The sequence below is a fragment of the Typopeltis vanoorti genome, chromosome 10 (genome assembly GCF_054136105.1).
Source record: "Typopeltis vanoorti isolate ZY-2024b chromosome 10, IOZ_Tvanoo_1.0, whole genome shotgun sequence".
Lineage (NCBI taxonomy): Eukaryota > Metazoa > Arthropoda > Arachnida > Uropygi > Thelyphonidae > Typopeltis > Typopeltis vanoorti.
This window is the reverse complement of record NC_143558.1, coordinates 13057251-13084554: the sequence shown is the minus strand read 5'-3', so window position 1 is coordinate 13084554 and position 27304 is coordinate 13057251. Positions and strand designations below refer to the sequence as shown.

The 27304-nt window shown below is 37.7% G+C and overlaps 1 protein-coding gene across 3 annotated transcripts in view; it reads left to right on the top strand.

The window, feature by feature from the left end:
* RyR (Ryanodine receptor) overlaps positions 1-27304 on the top strand; it is a 1703288-nt gene that overhangs the window by 1074907 nt on the left and 601077 nt on the right. For all 3 annotated transcript variants that reach the window (XM_090399345.1, XM_090399347.1, XM_090399344.1), the window contains exons 76-78: positions 11301-11479; positions 26870-26940; positions 27053-27140. In XM_090399345.1, the coding sequence (XP_090255471.1) occupies positions 11301-11479; positions 26870-26940; positions 27053-27140 (338 nt within the window). The remainder of the gene's footprint in view (positions 1-11300; positions 11480-26869; positions 26941-27052; positions 27141-27304) is intronic.

Genomic DNA, 27304 nt, shown 5'->3' with positions numbered 1-27304 from the left:
ATCGCTGGATAGTAATCTAAAATAAACTAAAATAGTAATAGATAACAAGATCTTAGAACAGGTGAATTCATTTAACTACCTAGGATGTATGATCACATATGAAAATGAAAAGATATAAACATAAAAATTACAAAATATTTAAAAATAACAGGTATAATTAACTCTATATTTAAACCAAACCTAGTTCAAAAACTAAAAGTACACAATACATTAGCCCTACCAGTCTCAATGTATGGAAGCAAAATTTGGACAATAAAACGAAAAGACAAAGATTAATAACAGCAGAAATGAAGTTTATGAGAAAAACTGCAAAGTATACCCTATTTGATCAAAAGAAATGGAGAAATTATGAAAGAATTAAACCAAGAACCAGTAATAGAAAAAATTAAAAAATATAAGCATAAACGGATGGAACACGTTCAAAGAATGAAAACAGAAAGATTACCAAAACAAGCCTTAAAGTAAAAGCCATTAGGAAAAAGAAAACCAGGACATCCTCTTAAACGACTCGATGACTTCTAAGGCCGGAACAGGCCATGCTAGGCCTAAATCCTTGATACACATGATGATGATATTGCTTGATAAAATGTCTGGTTTACACTCATGATTTCTGAAGTATTTGTTTTAAACGTAAAATCCGTTTTTGACAACCACTACTTGAGAAGATCCAAGTGATTCTTCTCAAGTATGTTTGCATTCATTCCATGTATCAAATATTCCATGTATGAATTTTACATGGAATACTCAATAGTACAATTCCTTGGTATAATACATTCAGTTTTATTTCACTGTTTTCTAGATAAATTCTATTAAAGTTATCCTCCAATCACCCATTATGCAGTACAGCCAATGTAAAACTTGTATATCTCTGCATATTTGACATTTCTGGTTGAATATCATCTACTTCAGCTGCCTTTCCACATTTTGAGTGTATGATGGAATTTTGTACATCGAGTCTTGATATGTACTCTTGATTTCATTTCTCCTAAATATTTTCTACCATCATGTCACTGTTTATTTTATTTAACAATATTTCAAAGTAATTACTCCAGATATTTAGAATATCTTTATCTTCAGCTTTTATGTCACCTTTATTATTATTATTATTATTATTATTATTATTATTATTATTATCCAAGACCCCATGGAGTCAAAGACTCATTTAGAAGGTCCTTTTATCAAACACACAGCTCATCATACCATGCTTTAAACACACTGAAATTCTCTGCAGACACCACTCTCTCAGGCAAGGCATTCTAATCATTCACAACTCTGCTTGAAAAAAAAACCTGTTTCTCATCCCCCTACTCACACGCTCCTTATACAGCTTCCAGGGGAAGCTGTATAAGGAGCGTGTGACCTCTGGTTCTCCCCTGATCTCCCACTATTTTCTGTAGAACCTCTGTAAACCAAACCTAGTTCAAAAACAAACCAGACTTGATCGTGTAACAACTCCTTAATAACTTGTAGGTCTCTATCATATCTCTCCTCCTGTCCACCAGACTCTGCAAGTTGCATCTTCTCAATCTTTCCTCATACTCGACATTCCAGAGGTCAGAAACCACCTTAGTCAGTCGCCTCTGGACCATCTCCAACATCTCTTCATCTTTCTGAAAACCAGGTGACCAAATCTGGGCACAATAATCCATGTGTGGCCCAATCAAAGCCTTCTACAATGGAACAAGAATCTCCCTACTTCTACAAGTCATTATCCTCCACGTCATTTCCAGAAACCTATGTGTTGTCTTCACAATTTTGGCTATGTGTCCCTTAAATTTCAGATCCTTATCCACTATGACCCCCAGATTTCTTATTTCCTCCACCTCTGACAATATATCCTCACCAAGCATAAATTATGCATCCCATTTTTGTTTTCCAAATTTTAAAACCTTACATTTTGCAACATTGAACTCGCATCCCTATTTCCATACCAAATCATTCAATTTATTCAAGTCTTCTTGTAAGGCCACAACATCCTCTCTACTCTTCATGGTTCATCCCAAATTTGCATCATCTGCAAGCAACTGAATATCTCCATCCAAATCTTCACCAATATCATTAATATACAAGTTAAACAGCAATGGCCCTAAAACAGACCGCTGAGGCACTTTGCTAGTGACTTTCCTTTTCCTGGATATCGCTTCTCCAGAGCCTCTGCTATTAATGGCTCAGCAAAAAGTTAAGCAAGTTTGAGCATGGTTAGTAGTTGGAAGGAGTTCAATCATTCGATACTGTTTGCACACTCTCCCTCAATGAGTCTTTGGACTCCCTGGAGGTGTCACATAATAATAATAATAAATAATCAGTCTCCAATCCAATGAACCAATCTGATATCCAACCCCATCCACTCCAGTTTGACTATCAACTTATCATACGGTAATCTATCAAAAGCCTTTGCAAAATCTAAGTATATTGCTGTATATCTTTAGTCTCTGTCCATGGAAGCAGTCACCTTATTGTAATAAGTAATTAGATTACTAAAACATGACCTCCTTTTAGCAAATCCATGCTGTCCATCAAAGATAATACCACTGTTGTCAACCCAATTCCAGATCCTAGTTCTTACAAGCTTCTCCAACAACGTAACTACTTAAGACAACACCTAACACACAGATAGGCCTATAGTTTGATGCTTGAGTTCTTTCACCTCCTTTATGAAGTGGCACAATCTTGCCCTCCTTCCGCTCCTTAGGAACTTAACCGAGTGCGAGACTCATATTAAAATAATATATCAAAGCCGGCGTAAACTCCCTGGCACATTCCTTCAGAATACGTGGTGATATATTATCAAGTCCCACAGCCTTATTTACATCTAGTTTGCTCAACTCCCCATACACCTCTTGCTCACTTACAGTCAGTCTCTCTTCCATATCGTCAACTGCTCGTAATCTATCCATGAAGTCACATTCATAAGACTGAAAGACCTTTATGAACTGCTCATTAAGTATCTCCACCACGCATTCTGCAACAGCTGTCTTTATACCACTTTCTGCAATCAATGTCATCCTTCCATAATCATTCTTTCTTTTGCTGGCTACATATTGAAAGAACTCCTTAGGATTTGTTTTGGCTTCATTAGCTAGCTGCTGTTGATACCTCTCTTTAGCTACCCTCACCAACCAAGTCACCTGCCTTGCCTGGTTTTTGTAGTCCTCATGGAATTGGTTATTTCCACTTCTCTTATGTTGCCTCCATAATGCCCTTTTTCTCTGTATCGCATGCTTAATCTCTTTATTCATTCATTTCACATCTACCTTATTTAACCTTTTCACCCATGGAATACACTTAGACATTGCATCTATTAGATAGTTTTTGGAAATTCCCCAAGCTGTATTGATCTCTTTTCCCACTAACTGCTCATTCCATGCTACATCTGCAAGCTGTCTCCTGAGCTCTTCATACCCCCCCCCCTTGTAGTTCCACATATACTCTTTTCTCACAGAGGTCCTCGCACTGCTGGCAACCATCCAGGTAATCACGTCATGGTCACTCTCAGTAATTGGTGGATGATTTGACACCTCATTTATAATTACATCCTCTGATGAGATGAGATGACCAAATCCAAGACCCTTAATCCTTATGTGCTCTCTGTTACATACTGTCTGAGGTAGTTATCCCTCAAAAACTCAAGAAACTCATTTTCTTTACTTCCAGTTGCTATCTCATCATTCCAGTCTATATTGCCATAATTAAGATTGCCCATAATGATCACTCTTTTCTTATTTGCTGGCTAATTTGATTATACATTTCATATTCACTACCATCCACATTTCCTGGTCTTTAACAACATCCAACCAAGTATTTCATTCCATTCACCTCTATCTCACACCATACTGCCTCAAAACCACTGGCACTATTTCCCTCTTGTATCTCTACCTTGTATGGACGTAACTCTTTCTCTATCATCAATAGCACTCCCCTCTCTTTTTTACCCCTTCTATCCTTACGAAACACACCAAATCCTTCCATCTCTATTCCTTTCAGGATTTTGTCGTCATCTAACCATGTCTCACTTATTCCAACAATTTTTGGGTGAACAGACTCGATTAGTGCAACCATTTCATCTACCTTGTTTCTTATACTTCTAGTATTTGTATATAAACACAACTGCTCATTCCTTGATGTACAGTTGTTTCTACTGATAACACTTATTCGATGTGATCTCTCCATGCTCGACTGGGGCCATTTCCCTTTCTGCTTATTCATTTTAGAAAATTTTTCAATTCCAACTGTTTCCTCTTGATCCCAGGTCATCCCTTTCCTGTCTACACATGCTCTCACATCTTCTTGGAACATCCAACTTTCTCATTCTGTGTACCCCTCTCCACCCTGAGCCTCCCTGTTTCCCTGTTCATCTTGCACACCCATTTTCCATACTCATGCTACTTACTTCTTCATTCATAACCACCTCTTAAATCTCGCCTGTCATACTCACCTGCTCTTCCACATCACTTCCCACTTGATCTGATCCAATCTCTTTACTCACTTCTCTGCCTTCCAGCAACAATCTTTCCAAATGACTCCCACCATAACCACTGAAATGCAGTCCATAATCATCTTTTTTTCATCTTTATTTCCTTTTATTGGAAATAGAGATGATAAAGGTGATATGCTTCCTCCATTTCTAAGTTTTTTTTTAGAAATCACCAGAATATTTTGATATTTGCCTTCTATATTCTTACTACAGACTTTCCACAATGTTAGTTTATCTGCTTTTACATATTGCTTTGCATTCTTACAATTCTCTCTATATTCTCTCAGTACACATACTGACTTACTTGCAACTTGATATGCTTTCTTCTTTTCTAGGACTGGCTGTTCTTGAGACCATCATGAAATTCTGTTGTACTGTCATTGCAAAAAAATGTGACTACATGCTTTGTTGAATGAATCAATGTTTTTTCAGAATCTATCAGCTACTCTCTAAAGATTGATTTTTGTTTTAAAGTTCTTTCAATTTTCTTGGATAACGTTTGTATATTTGAAAACAGCATACCTCTGAAAGTTTTTCTGTTCAAAACTAACTGGTGACAGCTTCCTATTCAAATCTCCTATATATACTCTTCTTGTTTCCTGCTGTTATTGCTATCAGTAATTATCAGAATTACTTATTTCATATGACTTCCTTATTTCTGGTATCTCCTTTCCATGCGAATTTGTGAACATCTTTATGTTGTAACAATATTTTATTGCTCATAATTGCTAATTTCTTTGCTTTCCTTTTATCTCTAGAATTTTCCTGAAATGTTTTTATATGTCTGGTATTCATTTTGTACTCTATTTAGGTCTTCAACATGGACCATCTTTTCTTTTGTTCTTTATGCCAACTGCTTCTTCAATTATGTGAAATTTTTTTCCACTTTTTGTTAGTAGAACCTTTTGTTGGGCTAAAAACAGAAATAAGTCTCATTGTCCAATTCCTGAATTTTATATTTGCCCATATCATTCATGAGGGTAGAACTGGAGGCCATCCATGAAAGCTCTATAAAGAGGGTGTGAAAAGCGGAGAGTGATTGGTGAGTGGAATACATTGCCTGAAAGCATGTGAATACAGAAACTGTGAATAGGTTCAAGGCATGGTTCGATGATCTTTTGGCACAAGAGAGTATAGACTTTCTGCAACGAGTCCTTTGACTCCATGGAAGTCAGATGTTAATAATAATAATACTCTTCGTGCTTAAGCTGTATGTCCAAGTTATATAGGTGACATGTGATGGAAGTTCCTTATCAGAGAAAAAAAATGATGCTGCTGCTTTTAATTGTGTTAAACACACAGTTTATGTGAAGTTTCAATTATATTGAGTTAAGTTAGTTGTAGAATTGGATATAAACGAAGTCTAACATAATTACAAGAAGTAGTATCACTAGTGCACTGTTTTGTATGTTTCATATCATCGCCTATGGCACTGATGTGAAGTAGAATGATGGCACCCAAATTATTTTTTCATTAAATAGTTCAACTTGATTGACTTCATAGAGAATGGTCTGTGAAATATTCTCTCTACCAAGAACAAGTATCCTTTGGTTTGAAAGCAAGAATGGTGAGCGAGTGCAGAAAGTGTTTTGGTAGCGAGTAGCAGAAGTGCATATCTAGAGAAAGAGTGAGAGTGAAGTATTGTTTTTAATGGAGTACAGGCACTAAAAATGTGAATGATGTAGAGGAGGAGGATAAGTGTTAGAAGAAAGTGACCAGCTTAAGAGTGATAATGTGGATGATGTGAAGAGTTGGTTGTAATGAGAGGAGATAGTGCACTTATGTGGTTTCCCTCACAGTATGAAGCATAAATTTCAGAGATTTCATAACCATCTGGAGAGTGGCACAGCTGCAAAGAAGAAAAAAAATGTCAGGGCAAAGAGAAAGGAATCCTTGCCTGAGCAAGAAAGTAATATTATTATTATTATTATTTAGCCTCCAAGGAGTCTAAAGACTCATCGCAGGAGGTCCGTCCTAGGAAACACAAGTCTATCAAGACTCATCGTGGGAAGTTCCTCCTAGGAAACACAGAGTCTATCATACCACTCCTTAAACCCATTGACCGTACTCACTCTCACCACTCTATCAGGCAATGCATTCCAAGGATCAACCACCCTCCATGCACAGAAACCACTCTTCACCCTCTTGTTCACAGTTTTCTTTCGTAACTTCCTGGGATGGCCCCTTGTCATCACTCCTTCCCGCTGTTCAACCAAGCGAAAGAACTCCCCAGTGTCAACCCTGTAACCACCTCTCAATAGTTTAAAAGTCTCAATCATATCACCTCTCCTTCTTCTATCCACCAAACTCTGCAGTCCACATTCCCTCAGCTGATCCTCATAACTAACATTGTATAGTCCTGAAATTGTCTTAGTAAAGAGAAAAATTTATATAGTGATTCCATCATAGGAGTGCTCAATGAGAGTATGATAATACTCTTGTCGGAGAGTTAGAGATAATACTCTGCATGGAGAGATGTGAATAATGGAATTCATTTCTTGAGAGCATGGTATCTAGAGAGAATTTGAATCTATTTAAGGCACAGTATGATGAGCTGTGTGTATAACAAAAGGGACCTCCTGGATGAGTCTGTGACCCTATGGAGTCTCAGGATAATGATATCTTGCTTCCCGAGTGCCAAGGTTGCTCAGGAAGATATTTATAACTTATAATGTTTGAATAATATCAATGCGAATATAGCAGTTCCCTTGGATGGTATGTCAGCTCGTGTGCTATGAGAATGTGCAAGTGAACTGGCAGTGCTTTTGACGAAGTTGTTTAATCTAAGTCTCAGCCCAACAAGGTACCAAGGGAGTTGAGAGGGTAAGATAGTTCCACTATATAAAGGTGGCTTCAAGACAGAAGTAACAAATTACAGACCAATTAGTATCTGGAGTGGTGGTTAAAGTATTGGAAAGGTTGGTTAAAAGTAAAATTCAGGAATATGTGGATAGGAATATGATATCATATAAGAGACAATGTGGCTTTCTAAAAAGGAGGTCCTGCCTCAGTAATTTTTTCACATTGTATAATAAGGTTATAGCAGAATTTGATCAAAGAAATGACAACACTATGATACTGCTTGCCTTTGTAAAGACATTTAACAGAATACCACATGGAAAATTATGACAAAAGTTGGAGTAAATGGGAAGGAATATGAAGTTTGATAAGAGGGGGGGGTGTCTGATAGACAGACATCAGAGGGTGGTGTATGATGTAGTGGAATCAAGGCATGTGAGGGTGACTAGTGGAGTGCCCCAGAGCTCTGTACTAGGACTACTACTCTTCAACTGCAGATGATTTGAGGGGGGGGGATATTTAGTTTTTGCTGATGATGCAAAACTCGAGTGGGCAATAGTTGATAAAAATGATTGATTGTCATACTTTGGACATATTATACGAGCAAATAATAGTCTGGAGAAGATGATGATGCTTGCTAAAGTGGATGGAAGTAGGAGAAAAGGAAGACCAAGAATTAGATGGTTGGATGAAGTTAAAGAAGCAACTGGAATGCACACCTGGAAATTCTGAAGGATATGTCCAGGGACAGATCTGAATGGAGAGTGTATGTTGATAGAAATACCAGGAGTCGAAAAAGACTCGATGGAACATAACAACAACAACAACTCTTATAGGATAATTTAAATAAATTTTTGGCATTGTGAAAACAGAACAATGTTTATCAATTTAATGTTGCAAAATGTAAGGTAATGCACTTTGGGATGAAAGGATTACATACTCTTTGTCATATTTACGGTACTAGATTACAGGAAATTGATGAGGATAGGAATCTGGGCTGATGGTGGATAGAGATTTCAAATTCAGAGAACATATTGTAAGAGTTGGCAGAATAGTTCAGAGGATTACTTGGATGTTGAAGAACACATTGATGAGTAAAGATAGGAAGTTATTATCCCTCTTTATAAGACTATGATGATAGCCTTTATAAGACTGGGAGGTGGTGAAGAGCATTCAGAGAAGAGTGACCAAGCTCGTGACAGGTCTGCAGAATGTTCCATATAATGATAGATTGAAGGTGTGTGGATTGTATAGTTTAGCTGACAAGTGGAAAGGGGATATGATAGAAACTTATAAGTTGCTAAAGGGATTCTATAAGATTCACACAAAAGAAATTTTCAATACATGGAGCATACGAGGGAATATAAGGGGTCACACATACTAACTACACTCTTAGACAACTTGGAAGTTGTCTAAGAGTGTGATTAGTAAGGGCATGTGGACTAGATTCTTTACTTGGAGAGTGATGAATGGGTGGAATGGATTGCCAGAGGTGGTTGTGAGAGTAACTCATTCACTGTTAGGGCATGAGTTTACGGAGATGTATGATAGGTATTGTGTTCATGGGTAGTGGGGTCTCTGACAATGAGTCTTTTGACTCTGTTGAGTAATAATAAAAGAACAATTGGAAAACAGTCCCCATACACACTCTAATGATAATGGATAGAAACTAATAGATTTTGCTATAGGCAAAAATATGGTTATATCTTCTACATGCTCTCATCATAAAGACATCCATAAAAGGACATGGGCATTCCCAGATGGTGCAACATTTTATCAGATTGATCATGTGCTTATATAATGTAAAGATCAGATCAAGTGTCATGAATTGAGGATATCATATGAAGGAGCTTGCTGTGATTCAGATCATTATCTGGTCAAAATTAAATATATTATTATTATTATTATCCAGGCCTCCATGGAGTCGAAAGACTCATCATGGGAGGTCGTTTTTAGGAAACACAAAATTTATCATACCACTCCTTGAACCCATTGACCATTCCCACTCCAACCACTCTATCAGGCAATGCATTCCAAGGTTCAACCACCCTCCATCCGAAGAAACCACTCCTCACCCTCTTGTGCACAGCCTCCTTTCATAACTTCCAGGGATCAGTGAAGAAACAAAAAAAAGACATGAAAGGACACTAAAGTTTAACTTGAAAGAGCTTAAAGAAATTGAAGTTAAAACAAACTTCTAGAACAAAATTAAAGTAAAAAATAGAAGCTGAAAATATAGATATAGAACAAAATATAGAAAGAAGCTGGATATACAATAAATAATAAAATCTGTATACTGTTAAAAAAAACTCTAGAATATGAAAATATGCAAAAGAAAAAAGATTGGTTTGATGAAGAGTGTATTCAAGTGCTAATAAAAAGAAGAAAGCATACAAAGAATTTACCACAAGACCAACTAGGATTAATTATTATTACATGACACCTTCAGGGAGACTCAAGACTCATCGAGAGAGGGCACCTACTCTCTGTCTCCACCACTGAACATATACACCAATGCCATCTACCACCCAACACCACCACTTGTATTTTCACAGACAATCACAAACATTTTTTAGTTTGTGATTGATTTAGTTCAAATCCATGCCCACGCAGGATTTGAACCCTCAGCCTTTTGGGTGGAGAGTGGATACGCTAACCACTCGGCCAACCAGACTGAGTGCACAAAAAGAACAAAAATATAAATAGCTGAGACAAGAAACAGATAAAATCTGCCAAGGGGAAAAAAAGACAAGCCCTTAATAAAATGATATGTACAATAGAATGAGAAATGAAGAACATGAGCAATCTTAGACAAGCTTATAATACCGTTAAGCAAATTAAAGGTGGATATAAGCCTGGTAGATATATGCAAGAGAGAGAGACAAGGAAACATGTTAACAAACAAACAAAATAATAATAATAAATTGTAAAAAAAAAAAAAAAAAAAAAGATGGAGAGAATATTTCCATGAATTGTTAAATAAGAACATTACCTCTGTAACTCAAAATTAAATACCAATGACAACTGAAGAAGATGATTCTGTAGAGGGTGTAGAGGTGTACAAGATTGTAGTATATGTAGATGGCAAGACCCAAACAGAAAGCAAAAGAAACATATTTGGAACTAGAAAAATTAGCCCAAGCAATAGGGCTAAAAATTAATCAACAAAAAACTGAAATACTTATTAACACCAGGCAGACTTGGTTAAATGATACAAATGGGAACTTTGAAATGGAAAAAGTGGTCATTACTCCTAAATTTACATATTGAGGAGTAATGATCACTAGTCAACTAAATGAGATGGTGGAAGTGCAGAATCCAATAAAGAGAGGTAATTAGGCTTACCATTCTCTCTCTTATGTATACTCATAAATTAAAGCTGCCAAGAAATTATATTCCTGGTTTAATCCTTTATCCAAGTGTAAGCAAACAAAGCTTGCGCCTGAAGCAATTTCAGGACAACTCATATGTAGAACTGGACAACTCATATATAGAAGCTAATGACTTCACATCACTTGCCTTAGTATCCCATAATGCAAAGCATATATCCTTACGGACCTGTATAATGCTATGCATTATGGGAAGGGTCACTACCCAGACTGGTTTTGACCTTTATGAGGTCTCATCAGTGGGAGCCAGACCCAGACCCAACCTCCTCAACAGGAAGTTGTCCTGTAGGTATGGCACAGAGGTAGATTGCCAATCCATTTCATAGTGTTCTTTAAATATGTGGGAAGCGAATTTGTCTTCTCTTTGTTTCATTATCAGTGTCACTTAGGTGTTCTTTTTTGTGGATTTTAAAACTTCTGGTTTGATTAATGATGTTTGGGTGCAAGAACACATTCTTATGTATATGTTACTGTATGATTCTGTTGATTTCTGCTAAACAGAATCAACAGATTCTATTTAGCAGAAATATGCTAAATATATTTAAGTATTTCAAAATTATTTCCTTGCCCCAGAACAATGAATTTATTTTTTATGCTACTTTGTGAGAAATATAAATTATAATCTGATTCTATTACAGCTCATGCTGGTCAAATTGTTATAAATTCCTCTGAAGAATTACTGGATGATCCAGTACTACCTCTTGCAGAAAAGGTTTACAATAGAGCAGAAGCTGCCTTTCATAAAGAAGAATTAATGAGAGGTTATCTAAAATCATCTACAGAAGATACTTCCCAAGTAGAAGGACAGCTACAAGATGTAAGTAACATTTATAAACAGTGATATATTCAAATCACTTCATACTTTTAAAAAGTTAGGATTTTCTGCCAAATTAGAAGAAATAAAATAAAGGTCTGCATTGAGTGATTTTTTTTTTTAATATAACTCCAATCCATGATATGTTGGAGTTATATTAAGTGACAAGAGTGATAGACAAGGAAAGTCACATGCTGCCATCTTACTATTTCTGGGGGATTTTTCAAAGACATTTGATAGTGTGCCTCATGATAAGTTGATATTTAAGTTGCAACACAAGGGGGTTAGATATCGGAATAGTGAAGTGATTGGAAATTGGCTGTCTAATAGACATCAGATGGTTGTATATGGCAGAGCAGTATCAAAGAAGAGGAATATCAGAAACAGAATTCCACATGGACCCATTTGCTTTTTAACATTTGCCAATGATGTTGTCATTGAGTTGCAAGGCAATATTCAGTTATTTGCAGATAATGTGACCTTTGGAAGAATTATACTGGCCAACAAAAAAAAAAATTTTTCTGCTGATTATGATCTGACACTTGTTTTTTTACTAATTTGGGTGCGCTGATTTCAAATATCAAACCCATTTTTCTCTATCATGTCAGGTTTTTCCTCTATAGCATTTTATTTTTGCTGATTTGTAAGTTTTTTGATAGTTTTTAAGAGGCAGTACTATTTAGAGGATCAAAAAAATCGATTTTTTAATATTATTTTCTGAAAGTATGTACTTTTAAAAATCTGTTCCTAACTTTTTATCAAGAAATTCGAAAAATTCCCGAAGATATAGCCTATTATTCAAAGCGGTGGGCAGATCAGAATCTGAGCGCTCACCACTCTCGCTTGTTAGTAAACAAATAAATGCGTAAGAACCTGCAACGCCATGTACTGGTGCTTTGAATGCGAGAGAGGCCGATAACTGACCTAATACATTTAGGTGATGAAAAGTAGGCGATGACAACTGCCTAAAACAAATGAATGCTATATGCATCATAGCGGACAAAGAACGATCGAAATCAGTCAATCGTGAAAGTATGTTGAGCGCTTATAACGTTTCAATAAAATCTCTGGTTTTTTTTGTCTTGTTAATTGCATATTAGTCGGCAGTGAAGAAAATACATCATGTCTACTACTCAAATGTGTCAATAGTGTAGATTCCTTCTGCTACATTTGTGGCAGCTTTACTGTTCCCAGTCAAAGGACAAATATCACTGACTTCGTTAAGAAAGTGTACTTTGCATACTTTGACGTAAAACTTGCAGATCAGGACAATTCATGGGCTCCAAATAAAGTGGTAAGTCATGTATAGAAAATTTACAATAGTGGAGCAAGGGAAAATGCCAAAAATTAGCTTTTGGCATTCCAGTGATTTGGCGTGAACCGAAAAATCACGTAGATGATTGCTATTTTTGTTTAGTTCAGACTTCTGGTTATAAGAAGAAGAATAAGAAAAAAATTGTGTATCCAAATCTCGACTCAGCAATTTGGCCAGTTGCTCATTCCAAAGAAATAGCTGTGCCAATTTATAAAGGACTTCCTTTACTTGAGAACGAGCATGATCAAGATATGCCAGATGTTCTTGAGGAGCAAGACCAGGATGTTGATTTAGACAATGAAAATTTAATTTCTAGTTCTGGACTGCAATGTTTTACTCAAGCGCAATTGAATGACTTAGTAAGAGATTTGGGCCTATCAAAGGAATCATCGGAATTGTTAGCTTCAAGATTAAATGAAAAAAACTTACTGGAGCAAGATATGAAGATAACTTTTTATCGTAGCAGGGAAAGTAATCTTGTACAATATTTTAAACACAAGTGTGGGTTTGTTTACTGTAACAATGTGTCAGGTTTACTAACTGAAATGAGTGTTGTACAATATCATCCAAATGAGTGGCATTTATTTACCGACAGTTCAAGCAGAAGTCTCAAGTGTGTCTTACTACACAATGGGAATGTATATGGCTCAATTCCTATTGGCTATTCAGTCCACTTAAAGGAAACATATGAGGATATTAAAAAGGTTCTGAAGTTATTAAAATATACAGACCATAACTGGATCATCAGTGTGGATCTTAAAATGGTGAACTTTTTACTTGGCTTTCAAAGAGGATGTACAAAGTTTCTGTGTTTTCTATGCTTCTGGGATAGTCGAGCTAGAAACCAACACTGGAGTCAGAAACATTGGCCTCTTAGAATATCCTTGAATGTTGGAGAACAGAATGTTATAAATCAACCTTTAATCGACAGAGAAAAAAATCATTTTTCCACCTCTACACATCAAACTAGGTCTTATGAAGCAGTGTGTTAAAGCTTTAGATTTACAAGGTGACTGTTTCCAATACATATGTGAAAAATTTCCATGACTTAGTTATGAAAAAATTAAAGCTGGTGTATTTGATGGACCGCAAATTAGAACTTTAATGAGAGACCCAAATTTCATCAACTCTATGAACAAAATTGAGAAAGAGGCCTGGACTTCATTTATGATGGTTGCGAATAATTTTCTTGGAAACAAAAAAGCGTGTAATTACAAAGATCTAGTGGAAACAGTACTTGAAAATTTCCAGCGCCTAGGTTGCAACATTGAGCATAAAGCTTCATTTCCTATACAGTCATCTTGATAGATTTCCCGGGAATTTAGGTGTTGTAAACGATGAACAAGGCGAAAGATTTCATCAAGACTTAAAAACTATGGAAGATCGGTACCAAGGAAGATGGGATTCTCACATGATGGCCGACTACTGTTGGAGTATTCAAAGGGATTGCCAAAGCAGAACACGCAGCAGAAATTGCTACAAACAAAACTTTATTCCCTGAAACTCATGTGTAAGTAAAATTGTTATTTTTTTATAAATATTCTTGTAATTTTTAATGAATATTGTTAAGTAGTTATGTATCTAATTATCGGCCTCTCTCACATTCAAAGCACCGGTATGTGCCATTGCAGGTTCTTACGCATTTATTCGTTTACTAACAAGCGAGAGCGGTGAGCACTCCGATTCTGATCTGCGCACCGCTTTGAATAATAGGCTATATCTTCAGGAATTTTTCGAATTTCTTGATAAAAAGTTAGGAACAGATTTTTAAAAGTACATACTTTCAGAAAATAATATTAAAAAATCGATTTTTTTGATCCTCTAAATAGTACTGCCTCCATAAAACTATCAAAAACTTACAAATTAGCAAAAAGAAAATGCCATAGAGGAAAAACCTGACGTGGTAGAGAAAAATGGGTTTGATATTTGAAATCAGCGCACCCAAATTAGTAAAAAACAAGTTTCATAAAAGTCAGCAAAAATTGTGTTGGACTGTGTTATCAGTAATAGTGCTAATGTTTTGGCTCTTTAGTGGGATTTGAATTAGCTGGAATAATGAGTATATCAGTTTAATGCAGCTAAATGTAAGGTCTTGGAATTTGGGATCTGCAGATGGGAGGACACATATTCTATTAGAGGAAATGGATGAGTAAAGAGATGACAGGTGGAGAGGATGTTGCGAGTGGGAACACTGAATGTTGGAAGCATGACTGGAAGGGGAAGAGAGGTGGCAGACATGATGAGGAAGAGGAAGTTGGACATTTTATGTGTGCAGGAGACAAGGTGGAAAGGGGGAAAGGCAAAGGAACTGGGAGATGGATATAAATTGTTCTACTCTGGAGCGAATAACGAGGGAAGAAATGGTGTAGGAATTGTGGTGTGTGGCAGAATGAAGGGTGAAGTACTGGACGTGGGTAGAAGGAACGACAGGATCATGTGAATGAAATTGGGTCTTGGAGAAGAGCGGGTGGTCGTATTATGTGTATATGCCCCGCAAGTTGGCTGTACAGCAGAGGAAAAAGATGAGTTCTGGAACGTGTTAGATGAAGAAATGAGGGAATTGGAAGAAAATGAGATGGTGATTGTCGGAGGAGACTTGAACGGGCACATAGGAAGACAGAATAGAGACTGTGAAAGGGTGCATGGTGGCCACGGAGTGGGAATGATGAACCAGGAAGGAGAGAGGGTTGTGGACTTTGCAGTAGCATTTGATCTGGCAATTGTGAACTCGTTTTTCTTCAAGAGGAAAGAACATTTGATAACATTTAGAAGTGGTAACAACAGCTCACAAATTGACTACAGTTTGACTAGAAGAAAACATCTTAAGGTTGTGACAAATTATAAGGTAATTCCAACAGATCAAGTAGCACAACAACACCGACTGCTGTGCGCAGACTTTAAAATAAGATCGAAGATAAGAACTTCTGGTTGCCATGGGATGAAGACAATTAAGTGGTTTCGCTTAAAAGAAGAGAGTGTGAGGAATCGTTTTAGGGAGAGAGTGTTAGAGAGGATTTTGGATGGACTGGAAAGTGTACAAGATTGGTGGAAACATAATTCAAAAGTAATCCTGAGCTGTGCAATCGAGGTGCTTGGTGAGACATCTGGAAAGATTAGAGAGCAGAAGGAGGGTTGGTGGTGGAATAGTGATGTACAAGTGGCAGCGACAGCTAAGAGGAAGGCAAAGCAGAAGTGGGATGAGTCAAGAGTGGAAGAGGACAGAGAGGTGTACAAACAGAGAAAGCAAGAAGCCAAGAGAGTTGTGGCACAGGCGAAGGCCATGGCATATCAAGATCTGTATGATCAATTAGATACAAAGGAAGGACAGAGAAAAATTTACCAACTAGCGAAGTGTAGAAATAAAGCAGCTAAGGACATCTTACATGTGAGGCAGATCAAAGATGCTGAAGGAAGAGTATTATGGAGGGATGTGGACATAAGAAACAGATGGAAAATATACTTTGATGGACTTCTGAATGAGGAAAATGCAAGGACTCACAGAGGAGATGGGCAGCCTTCTGAGGGGATGGTGCAGAACATCAGTAGAATGGAAGTGACGGAGGCCATGAAGAGGATGAAGAATGGAAAAGCGGTGGGCCCCGACAGAATTCCAGTGGAGGCATGGAAGGCACTGGGGGAAGAGGGAATTGACCTGCTGTGGGACCTGTTCATGAAAGTTTGCCAACAGGAAAATATACCTGAGGAATGGAGGGAGAGTACTCTTGTTCCCATCTACAAGGGTAAAGGGGATGCACAAGAATGTAAAAATTACAGAGGAATAAAGTTGATGTCCCACACAATGAAGATCCTAGAAAGGGTTCTTGATGGTAGATTGAGGGAGGAGGTGGAGATTGCAAAGGAACAATTTGGCTTCGTGCCTGGTAGATCAACAACAGATGCTATCTTTGGGTTACGACAGATGATTGAAAAATATCGAGAGAAACAAAGGGAGCTGCATCTGGTATTTATTGATCTGGAGAAAGCATACGATAGAGTGCCAAGGCAAGAAGTCTGGAGGTGTCTGAGGGAGAAGAAGGTACCGGAGAAATATGTCAGGTTGGTGCAGGAAATGTACAGAAATGTGAAGACAAGTGTTCGGACCTGTTTGGGACAGACAGAAAGTTTTCAAGTAACAGTTGGCTTGCATCAAGGGTCAGCATTAAGTCCGTTTCTGTTTAATATTGTGATGGAGGTGGTAACAGAGGAGGTGAGAGAAGATGCACCTTGGACAATGTTGTATGCAGATGACATCTTGCTGTGTGTAGATTCAAGAGAAGAAGCGGAAACTAAACTGGAAAGATGGAGAAAAGTACTGGAAGAGAGAGGTATGAGACTGAGCAGAAGTAAGACAGAGTATATGTGTTGCGCAGTGGGCGGTGGCCAGGAGACAGACCTGGAGCTGGAAGGAAATGTCATCAGGAAGGTGAGAGACTTTAGATACTTAGGTTCGACAGTGGAAGAAGATGGAGGAGGTGAGAAGGAAGTGGGATGCAGGATACAAGCAGGTTGGAGGAACTGGAGGGAGATGGCTGGAGTGTTATGCGATAAGAGGGTGCCGATCAATCTGAAAGGCAAAATTTATAGGACAGTAGTGAGGCCAGCTATGACATATGCTATAGAAACTGTGGCCCTGAGGAAAAATAACATTAGCAGGATGGAAGTAGCAGAGATGAGAATGCTTAGGTGGATGTGCAGTGTGACCAGAAAGGATCATCTGAGAAATGACTATGTCAGGGGAACAGTGAAAGTTACGAACTTAGGAGCGAAAATACAGGAGGCAAGGTTGAGATGGTTTGGTCATGTGATGAGGAGGGAGGACGAATATGTGGGAAGAAGGGTCATGCAGATGGATGTGCAAGGAAGGCGGAAGCGTGGGCGGCCAAAGAAGAGATGGAGGGAGCTGGTAGAAGAGGACTTGAAGATGAAGAACTTGGATGTGGTGACAGCCCAAGACAGGAAGGTGTGGAGGAGACTCATAACAAACAGTGACCCCACTTAAGTGGGAGAAGCTGCAGAAGAAGAAGAAGAAGAAGATGAGTAAAGAGATCTTGGAGCGATTGTTAATAAAAATTTTACGTTTAGGGCATATATTGCAAAGGTAGTGAAGGCAACTCAGAGGATTGCTGCAATACTGAGATGGTCTTTGACCAGTAGAGATAAAATAGTGGTTATTTCATATGATCAGACCACATCTGGAATATTCTGTCCAAATCTGGTAACTGGAATTTGAAGAGGATAAATTAAGCCTGGAGAGGATACAAAGGCAGATAACCAAATGATATCAACACGCTACATTGTTAGTTATGAGGATAGACTGAGGAAATGCAATCTGCAAAGTTTGGTGGATGGAAGATGAAGGGGTGACATGATTGACACATTTAAACTGTTGAGAGATATTTACAGGATTGACATGGGAGGTAACTTTCTGTTACCTATCTGATAGCCAGTCACTCATGAAACTCAGAATTTTTTTTTTTAATTATTATTATTAGTTAGTAATTATTATTATTATTAGTTAGCCTAATATTAGTTAGCCTAGGACACTCCTTCCCCAGGCATATAGTTATGCGCTTCGCAACCATATGCCTGGGGAAGGAGTGTCCTAGGTTCGATTCCCGTCGGTGACGTGAGGAGCTGAAGGATCTTCCTCAGCCATAGCAAAGTTAGCCAGTCTTGTGTGTGGACAGCAGGGTTTTTTCCCCAGTTTATTCTGAGGTTTTTCATCCCGCAAAGCAGGCATACTGGCCTTGAGAACTCAACATTACAGGCCATAGGATACACCGGGGCATAAGGCTGACCACCTTATCCTGTAAACAGAGTGAGGTCTGATGATCAATGGACCCTCGACACCGCAAGGTAAAAGAGGGTATAAGAAAGATGAGATTATTATTATTATTACGGGCAAATCCAAGGAGTCAATAGACTCATTGAGGGAGGCCCTAATATCATGTCAAGAACAACATTCGACATTCACATATCTATCATACCTCGCCTTGAACTCATTCACAGTCATGGCACCCACAACAGACCCTGGCAGCTTATTCCACTTATTCACCACTCTCCAAGTAAAAAACCTAGCTCTAACACCCTTGCTAACCACACTCTTGCCCAGCTTCCATGTATGGCCCCCTAGTCCTCCACCACCAGTCCTATTCTCAAAAATATCTTCTGAATTAAACTTATAGAAACCTTTCAGTATTTTGAATGTCTCAATCATATCACCCCTTTTCCACCTATCAACCAATTTCTGCAACCTGAAAATCTTCAACCTGTTCTCATAAGGTTCATTCCATAGACCTGCTGTCATCTTGGTCACTCGTCTCTGAATCCTCTCAACCTCCTCCCCATCAAGAAGAAACCCTGGGGCCCATATCTGGGCACAGTGGTCTAGATAGGGTCTTATCAAGGCTCGATACAATGGAACAATAACCTGTTTGTCTCTGCTTGTTAAAGTATTTTTCAGCAACCAAGTGATTTGATGAGCTGATTTAGCCACTTTTGCGATGTGCCCCGTAAACTTCAACTCCCTACGCACCAACACTCCCAAATCCCTGGCCTCGTCAATCTCCTGGAGTACAGTTCCACCAATGTGATATACTGCTGCTAGTCTTTTTACCCCAAAATGCATAACTTTACACTTTGCCACATTAAATTGACATCCATTCTCCTTAGCCCAGTCCTCCAAACTATCCAAATCATCCTGCAAAATTTTGACATCCTGTGCACTTACTATTGCTCTACCCAACTTTGCATCATCAGCAAATAAATAAACACTCCCTCTCAGATCCTTTCCTATATCATTAATGAACAAATTGAACAGTAGTGGTCCAAGAACAGAACCCTGCAGCACACCACTAGTCACAGGCCGTCTTTTGGACTCTACTCCTGAATAAACCACTCTCTGATATCTCTACATCAACCACCCTCCTATCCATCTCACCAACCCTATATCCATCCCCATATGCTGCAGTTTACTGATCTCACCAACACTATATCCATCCCCATATGCTGCAGTTTACTGATTAAAATTCCATGTGGTATCCTGTCAAAGGCCTTAGCAAGGTTCAGTAAAATCACTGTAAACCCATTACCCTTATCCAGTTCGGCCGTCACTGTGTTATAAAACTTGAGCAAGTTACTGAGGCATGATCTACCCTTCACAAAGCCATGGTGTCCCCCATACAGTATCCTATTTTCATCTTTCCATTTGGCATCTATTGGAAAATTGTTTTATCCAGTGGAACTATTTTCCCCTCTTTACACCCCCTCAGGACTAATCCATACCCGAGACTCAAATTAAAGAAAATGGCCAAGGGCACTGACAATTCTTTAGTCGCTTCACGTATGACATGAACTGGTATACCATCCAATCCCACAGATGTATTGACATTGAGGTTTTGTAACAGACTATTCACCTCCACTTCATTCACCACAATTCCCATATAAGCTATTGGTTCGTTTATTCCTGCAATGTCACTACCTGGATGATATACTCTGGCAAAGTGCTCGCTCGTTAATTCCACTATATCAACTGATTCGGTTACCTCCCTACCAACAGCATTATTTAAAATCATTCTGCCACATACATTTTTTCTTTTACTTGCAACATATCAAAAAAACTGTTTGGGATTCTCTTTAGCCTGCATGGCTAATCATCTTTCATAATCTGCTTTTGCTTTTCTTACCACACTTGTTACACTTCTGGCCTGTGCTTTATACCATTCATGTGCCTGCCAGTCACCTTTATCCTTAAATTCCCTCCACAGTTGTTTCTTTTTTTGCAGCTTAATGGTATTATTCATCCATTTAACCCTACTTGATTTATTATTCGGACTTTAGGTATACAGTCAGCCATTGCCTCCTGCAAACACTTCTTAACCCCCTCCCATGCACTTTCAACATCCAGCCCTTGCAGTTTTACATGTCATGGCAGTGAACCAATCAAACTCCTAAGCTTGTCATACTTATCAGCCCAATAATTCCATATGTACCCTGTCTTAATTGTAAATTCCACACCTTTAGCCACCTCCAAAGTCAAGACCATATGATTACTTTCACCAATTAGTGGCAACGTGGTCATATTCATTACAGCCAAATTTTCAGATGCAATTACTAGGTCAAGCACTCTCTGAACCCTAGTATTTTCCATTACATGCTGTCGCAGATAGTTATCCCTTAATAACCGCATAAAATCCAATTCCTTCCTCCCATATGTCCTCTCCTCCTTCCAATCAATGTTACCATAGTTGAAATCTTCCATAAAAATTACCCTCCTTCCACTCATTTCTTCTATTTGCTTATGCATACTATCTCCACCATCTATTCCATCACCTGGTCTATAGCAGCACCCAACTGCTAGAAACTCATTACAAACCCTCAAACTCATTCCACACATTCACAAACAGCACTCCTTTCCCTTCACACATTTCTGCTAACATTCCATTCAAGATTTCAAGATCGTCGCTTTCCATCATAACTCATCTTACCTGAGCAACACACAAACTCCTCTTCTTACCACACTGTTGTCTTTCAGTATCCTCCCAATAATCTCCTGATATCTATCTGACATTCTTCCTATGCCTACTAAATCATTTGGTACAACCATAGCCATTTACTTCCTTGCATGCTTACTTCTCATATCCAGCTCCTCAATCTCTCTGTTCATCCTCCCTCCTGGAAAGTAGACCTTGTGCACCCTCTGAGCTATCACGTCTTTTATAATAGAATCTCCATATAGTGCTACTCTTGAGTGTACTCATTTAGTGCTTTTTTCTCAACTTTCTTTCATTTTATTCTTTTGCACTCTCCCATTCATATCCACACATACATCTAATTTAATTGTGTACATCTTATCTCATTTCTCACCTTAATTATTTCATTCTTCAATTCTTGTGTTCCAGCAATCGTTCCCACTATTGCTCCATCAGTTTATCTTTCTTCTTTTCTTGCAGTCAAGCCAACTCTTGTTTTGTCAGTTAGGCTCAGTTCTGCTTCTATATTTACACCTACTTTCCCTTTTTAAATTATTTCCATATTCACAATCATATTCTATGCACTCATATTCTCATGCTCACTCTTCTGGCTGTTTTTCTTAGTTTTACACCCATTACTGCCTTTCGCATTTCATCTGGTATTTTTCATTGCCCAAGCACGAATTTCATTCAGATCACTGAAGTTCAGTAATATATTACACTTTCTGCAGACCATCATCACCTCACTTCTTTTGTTTAATCTCTCAACAAACACATCTGTCATATTTGCCCACACATAAATATTACACTTCCAACAATGAACTGTCTTAATAATATCCACACCACTCAACACACTTGATTTTCTTGCTGTGCCATCAAGAAGAAACCCTGGTGGTTTTTACCATCATTAACTGGGCTTACTGCTAGTGGTCACAGAATAGGGTCTCTATCTAAGGCTCGATACAATGGAACAAACTTCGATAATTAAAGTATTTTTCATTCAAGTGATTAGTCTCAGCTGAATTAAACAATTTTGCGATGATATGCCCCGTATATAATTCTTCAAAGATATTCCCTACGCACCAACACTCCCAAATCCCTGGCCTCGTCAATCTTCCTGGAGTTAACAGTTCCACCAATGTGGAATATACTGCTGCTAGTCTTTTTACCCCATTCATCCCTTTACACTTTGCCACATTCATTTGTCATCCCTTTTCCTTAGCCCAGTTTCCTTCATTCTATCCAAATCATCCTGCACTCTTTGACATTCCTATCCACTTACTATTGACCTCTAATCTTGCATCATCAGCAAATAAATATTCCTCATCTCATTTTTCCTATATCATTTTCAATGAACAAATTCTTTATATCTAGCATCCTGCAGCAATTGTCACAGGCCGTCTCTTTGGACTCTACTTCCTGCAGTTTCTCTTCATCAACCACTTGTTCCTATCCATCTCACCAACCCTATATCCACACTGCTGCAGTTTACTGATCTCACCAACACTATATCCTCATTCCCCATATGCTGCAGTTTACTGATTAAAATTTTATTTGGTATCCTGTCTCATTATTGATTCTTTCTTTCATTCAAGTGATTCAGTACAGTCTTTTACATCTGCAGCTAAACCCATTAGCTTTCCTTATCCAGTTCCATCAGTCTGTGTTATAAAACTTGAGCAAGTTAATCTGAGGCATGATCTACCCGAAATATCTCAGTTTTTGTCAGACCCATACAGTATCTGTTTTCATCATATTCCAGTTTGGCATCTATTGGAAAAACATTGTTTTATCCAGTGGAACTATTTACCACATACATATATGCTGCACCCCCTCAGGACTAACGATACAATTCAAATTGAAAGAAAATGGCCAAGGGCACTGTATTTATATCTTACAGTAGTCGCTCCCCCATCCGGGGGTTCGCTTTCTTGACATTAACCTGCAGTTATACCATCTGGTCCCACAGATGTATTAAATAATGCAGGTTTTGTAACAGACTCATTCACATCCTCATAATTCACCACAGTGTACAGTATAAGCTATATGGTTTCAGGCCCCTCTCCCTTCAAATTCCAAGTGACCATGTCACTACCTGAGCACAGATATACTCTGGCAAAGTGTGTTCTGATTAATTCCAGCTTTATATCAACTGATTCGGTTACCTCCCTACCAACAGCATTATTTAAAATCATTGTGCCACATACATGTTTTTCTTTTACTTGCAACATATGCAGCAATTCTCTGAGATTTGGGATTCTCTTTAGCCTGCATGGCTAATCATCTTTCATAATCTGCTTTTGCTTTTCTTACCACACTTGTTACACTTCTGGCCTGTGCTTTATACCATTCATGTGCCTGCCAGTCACCTTTATCCTTAAATTCCCTCCACAGTTGTTTCTTTTTTTGCAGCTTAATGGTATTATTCATCCATTTAACCCTACTTGATTTATTATTCGGACTTTAGGTATACAGTCAGCCATTGCCTCCTGCAAACACTTCTTAACCCCCTCCCATGCACTTTCAACATCCAGCCCTTGCAGTTTTACATGTCATGGCAGTGAACCAATCAAACTCCTAAGCTTGTCATACTTATCAGCCCAATAATTCCATATGTACCCTGTCTTAATTGTAAATTCCACACCTTTAGCCACCTCCAAAGTCAAGACCATATGATTACTTTCACCAATTAGTGGCAACGTGGTCATATTCATTACAGCCAAATTTTCAGATGCAATTACTAGGTCAAGCACTCTCTGAACCCTAGTATTTTCCATTACATGCTGTCGCAGATAGTTATCCCTTAATAACCGCATAAAATCCAATTCCTTCCTCCCATATGTCCTCTCCTCCTTCCAATCAATGTTACCATAGTTGAAATCTTCCATAAAAATTACCCTCCTTCCACTCATTTCTTCTATTTGCTTATGCATACTATCTCCACCATCTATTCCATCACCTGGTCTATAGCAGCACCCAACTGCTAGAAACTCATTACAAACCCTCAAACTCATTCCACACATTCACAAACAGCACTCCTTTCCCTTCACACATTTCTGCTAACATTCCATTCAAGATTTCAAGATCGTCGCTTTCCATCATAACTCATCTTACCTGAGCAACACACAAACTCCTCTTCTTACCACACTGTTGTCTTTCAGTATCCTCCCAATAATCTCCTGATATCTATCTGACATTCTTCCTATGCCTACTAAATCATTTGGTACAACCATAGCCATTTACTTCCTTGCATGCTTACTTCTCATATCCAGCTCCTCAATCTCTCTGTTCATCCTCCCTCCTGGAAAGTAGACCTTGTGCACCCTCTGAGCTATCACGTCTTTTATAATAGAATCTCCATATAGTGCTACTCTTGAGTGTACTCATTTAGTGCTTTTTTCTCAACTTTCTTTCATTTTATTCTTTTGCACTCTCCCATTCATATCCACACATACATCTAATTTAATTGTGTACATCTTATCTCATTTCTCACCTTAATTATTTCATTCTTCAATTCTTGTGTTCCAGCAATCGTTCCCACTATTGCTCCATCAGTTTATCTTTCTTCTTTTCTTGCAGTCAAGCCAACTCTTGTTTTGTCAGTTAGGCTCAGTTCTGCTTCTATATTTACACCTACTTTCCCTTTTTAAATTATTTCCATATTCACAATCATATTCTATGCACTCATATTCTCATGCTCACTCTTCTGGCTGTTTTTCTTAGTTTTACACCCATTACTGCCTTTCGCATTTCATCTGGTATTTTTCATTGCCCAAGCACGAATTTCATTCAGATCACTGAAGTTCAGTAATATATTACACTTTCTGCAGACCATCATCACCTCACTTCTTTTGTTTAATCTCTCAACAAACACATCTGTCATATTTGCCCACACATAAATATTACACTTCCAACAATGAACTGTCTTAATAATATCCACACCACTCAACACACTTGATTTTCTTGCTGTGCATCTGGTGGTTTTTACCATCATTAACTGCTTACTGCTATTCACAGAATTCTCTACTAACCTACTAAAAACTTCGATAATTAATATTCATTCAGTCTTAGTCTCACTAATTAAACAATTTTGATGATATGCGTATATAATTCTTCAAAGATATTCCAAAAACTATTGCTCATTCTTCTTCCTAGTTAACAGACTTGTGGAATAATGGAATTCCCCATTCATCCCTACCCTCGAGTTCATTTGTCACCCTTTTCCTGTAGTTTCCTTCATTCTATCCTTTTGCACTCTTTCATTCCTATCCATCAGACCTCTAATCTTATTGCTCATATTCCTCATCTCATTTTTCATTCTTTTCAATGCGTTCTTTATATCTAGCATCCTGGCAATTGCACTCTCTTTTCACTTCTGCAGTTTCTCTTCTCCCACTTGTTCTATCATTCCTTAGTTTTGTTTCCACACTCTCATTTGCTTTAATTTCCTCATTCCTACTTCTTTTTTGATTCATTTTATTTTTCTGTCTCATTATTGATTCTTTCTTTCATTCAGTGATTCATACAGTCTTTTACATCTGCAGCTACACTAGCTTTCCTTTCCTTCCATCAGTCTGTTTGCATTAATCTGCAGTCCAACGAAATATCTCAGTTTTTTCAGACCCTACCTTCTGTTATCTCATATTCAGTTGCTCTGAAAAACATTTTTCATATTTTACCACATACATATATGCTGCACTCATGACAACGAACAATTCTTGAAAAAAATCTACACTGTATTTATATTTACAGTAGTCCTCCCCCATCCGGGGGTTCGCTTTCTTCGGTTTCAATTACCTGCAGTTAACTCTGGTCCAAAAATATTAAATAATGCATGTCCTCATTCCATCCTCATAATCAACAGTGTACAGTACTGATATCATTTTTGTTATATGTTTCAGGCCCCTCTCCCTTCAAATCCAAGTGACCAGATCTGAGCACAGAAATCCAAATGTGTTCTGATTAAAGCTTTATACAATGGGACCACCACACTTTTATCTCTTGTGGTCAATGTTCTTCTCAACATTGCAGCAATTCTCTGAGATATCTTCACAACCTTTGCAATATGTCCTTGGCACTTAAAATCACTATCCACAATCACCCCAAGATCCCTTTCTTCCTCCACTTCTTCCAGTATAACCCCCATGAAGTGAGTATGAATCATCCCATCTGTGTATCCCAAATTCTAAAACCTCACATTTTGTTTATGTTAGATATTTTATGATCAAGTCAAACATTTTCTCTGATGTCCTCCTACATATCTGACTGAAATGCTAGTGAGAACTTTTTTTTTTTTTTTTTTTTTTTTTTGTTGTTGTTGTTTCTACATTATTATCTTAATTTTATCTGATCTTGATATTAGCATTAATAAAATTAATGTGAACATAAAAAAATTTAAGTTTTAATGTCAAAATAATCTATATAGGAGGAAACATATAGAAGATAATAATATTAACATTAGTTTAAACATACATACATATTATATATATATATATATATATATATATATATATACTACAGGATAATTTATGTGTTATTGCTAACAGTACTTTCTAGTTTATTGACTGTCATTTTTTATATTATTTTATTTATTTTATTTTTTTGCAGGAATACAGTATGCTGGTTAGAGATGTTTATGCATACTATCCACTGCTGATTAAATATGTTGATCTGCAGAGGTAAGTTTTAACACTTTCCAACATTTCGTTTATTATCTTATATAATATGTATATTTATTTACATAATATATTTACATAATTGTTATTTTCTTTTAACTTTTCCTTCCTGCAGGGCTCATTGGTTGAAACACAACATCAAAGAAGCAGAAACATTATACAACTATGTAGCTCATATCTTCAACATATGGTCAAAATCTCAAGTGAGTACCTTTTTTCAATTCTGATCTGGAGATAGATACTTCCTTCATTCACTTGTGATATGACTTTAGATAATTTAATATGATGTAATGTCAGTATTATTATTGTTGTTGTTGCTACAACCATAATCTCTATGGGGCCTTTTTTCAGGAGATCATTCCATCCA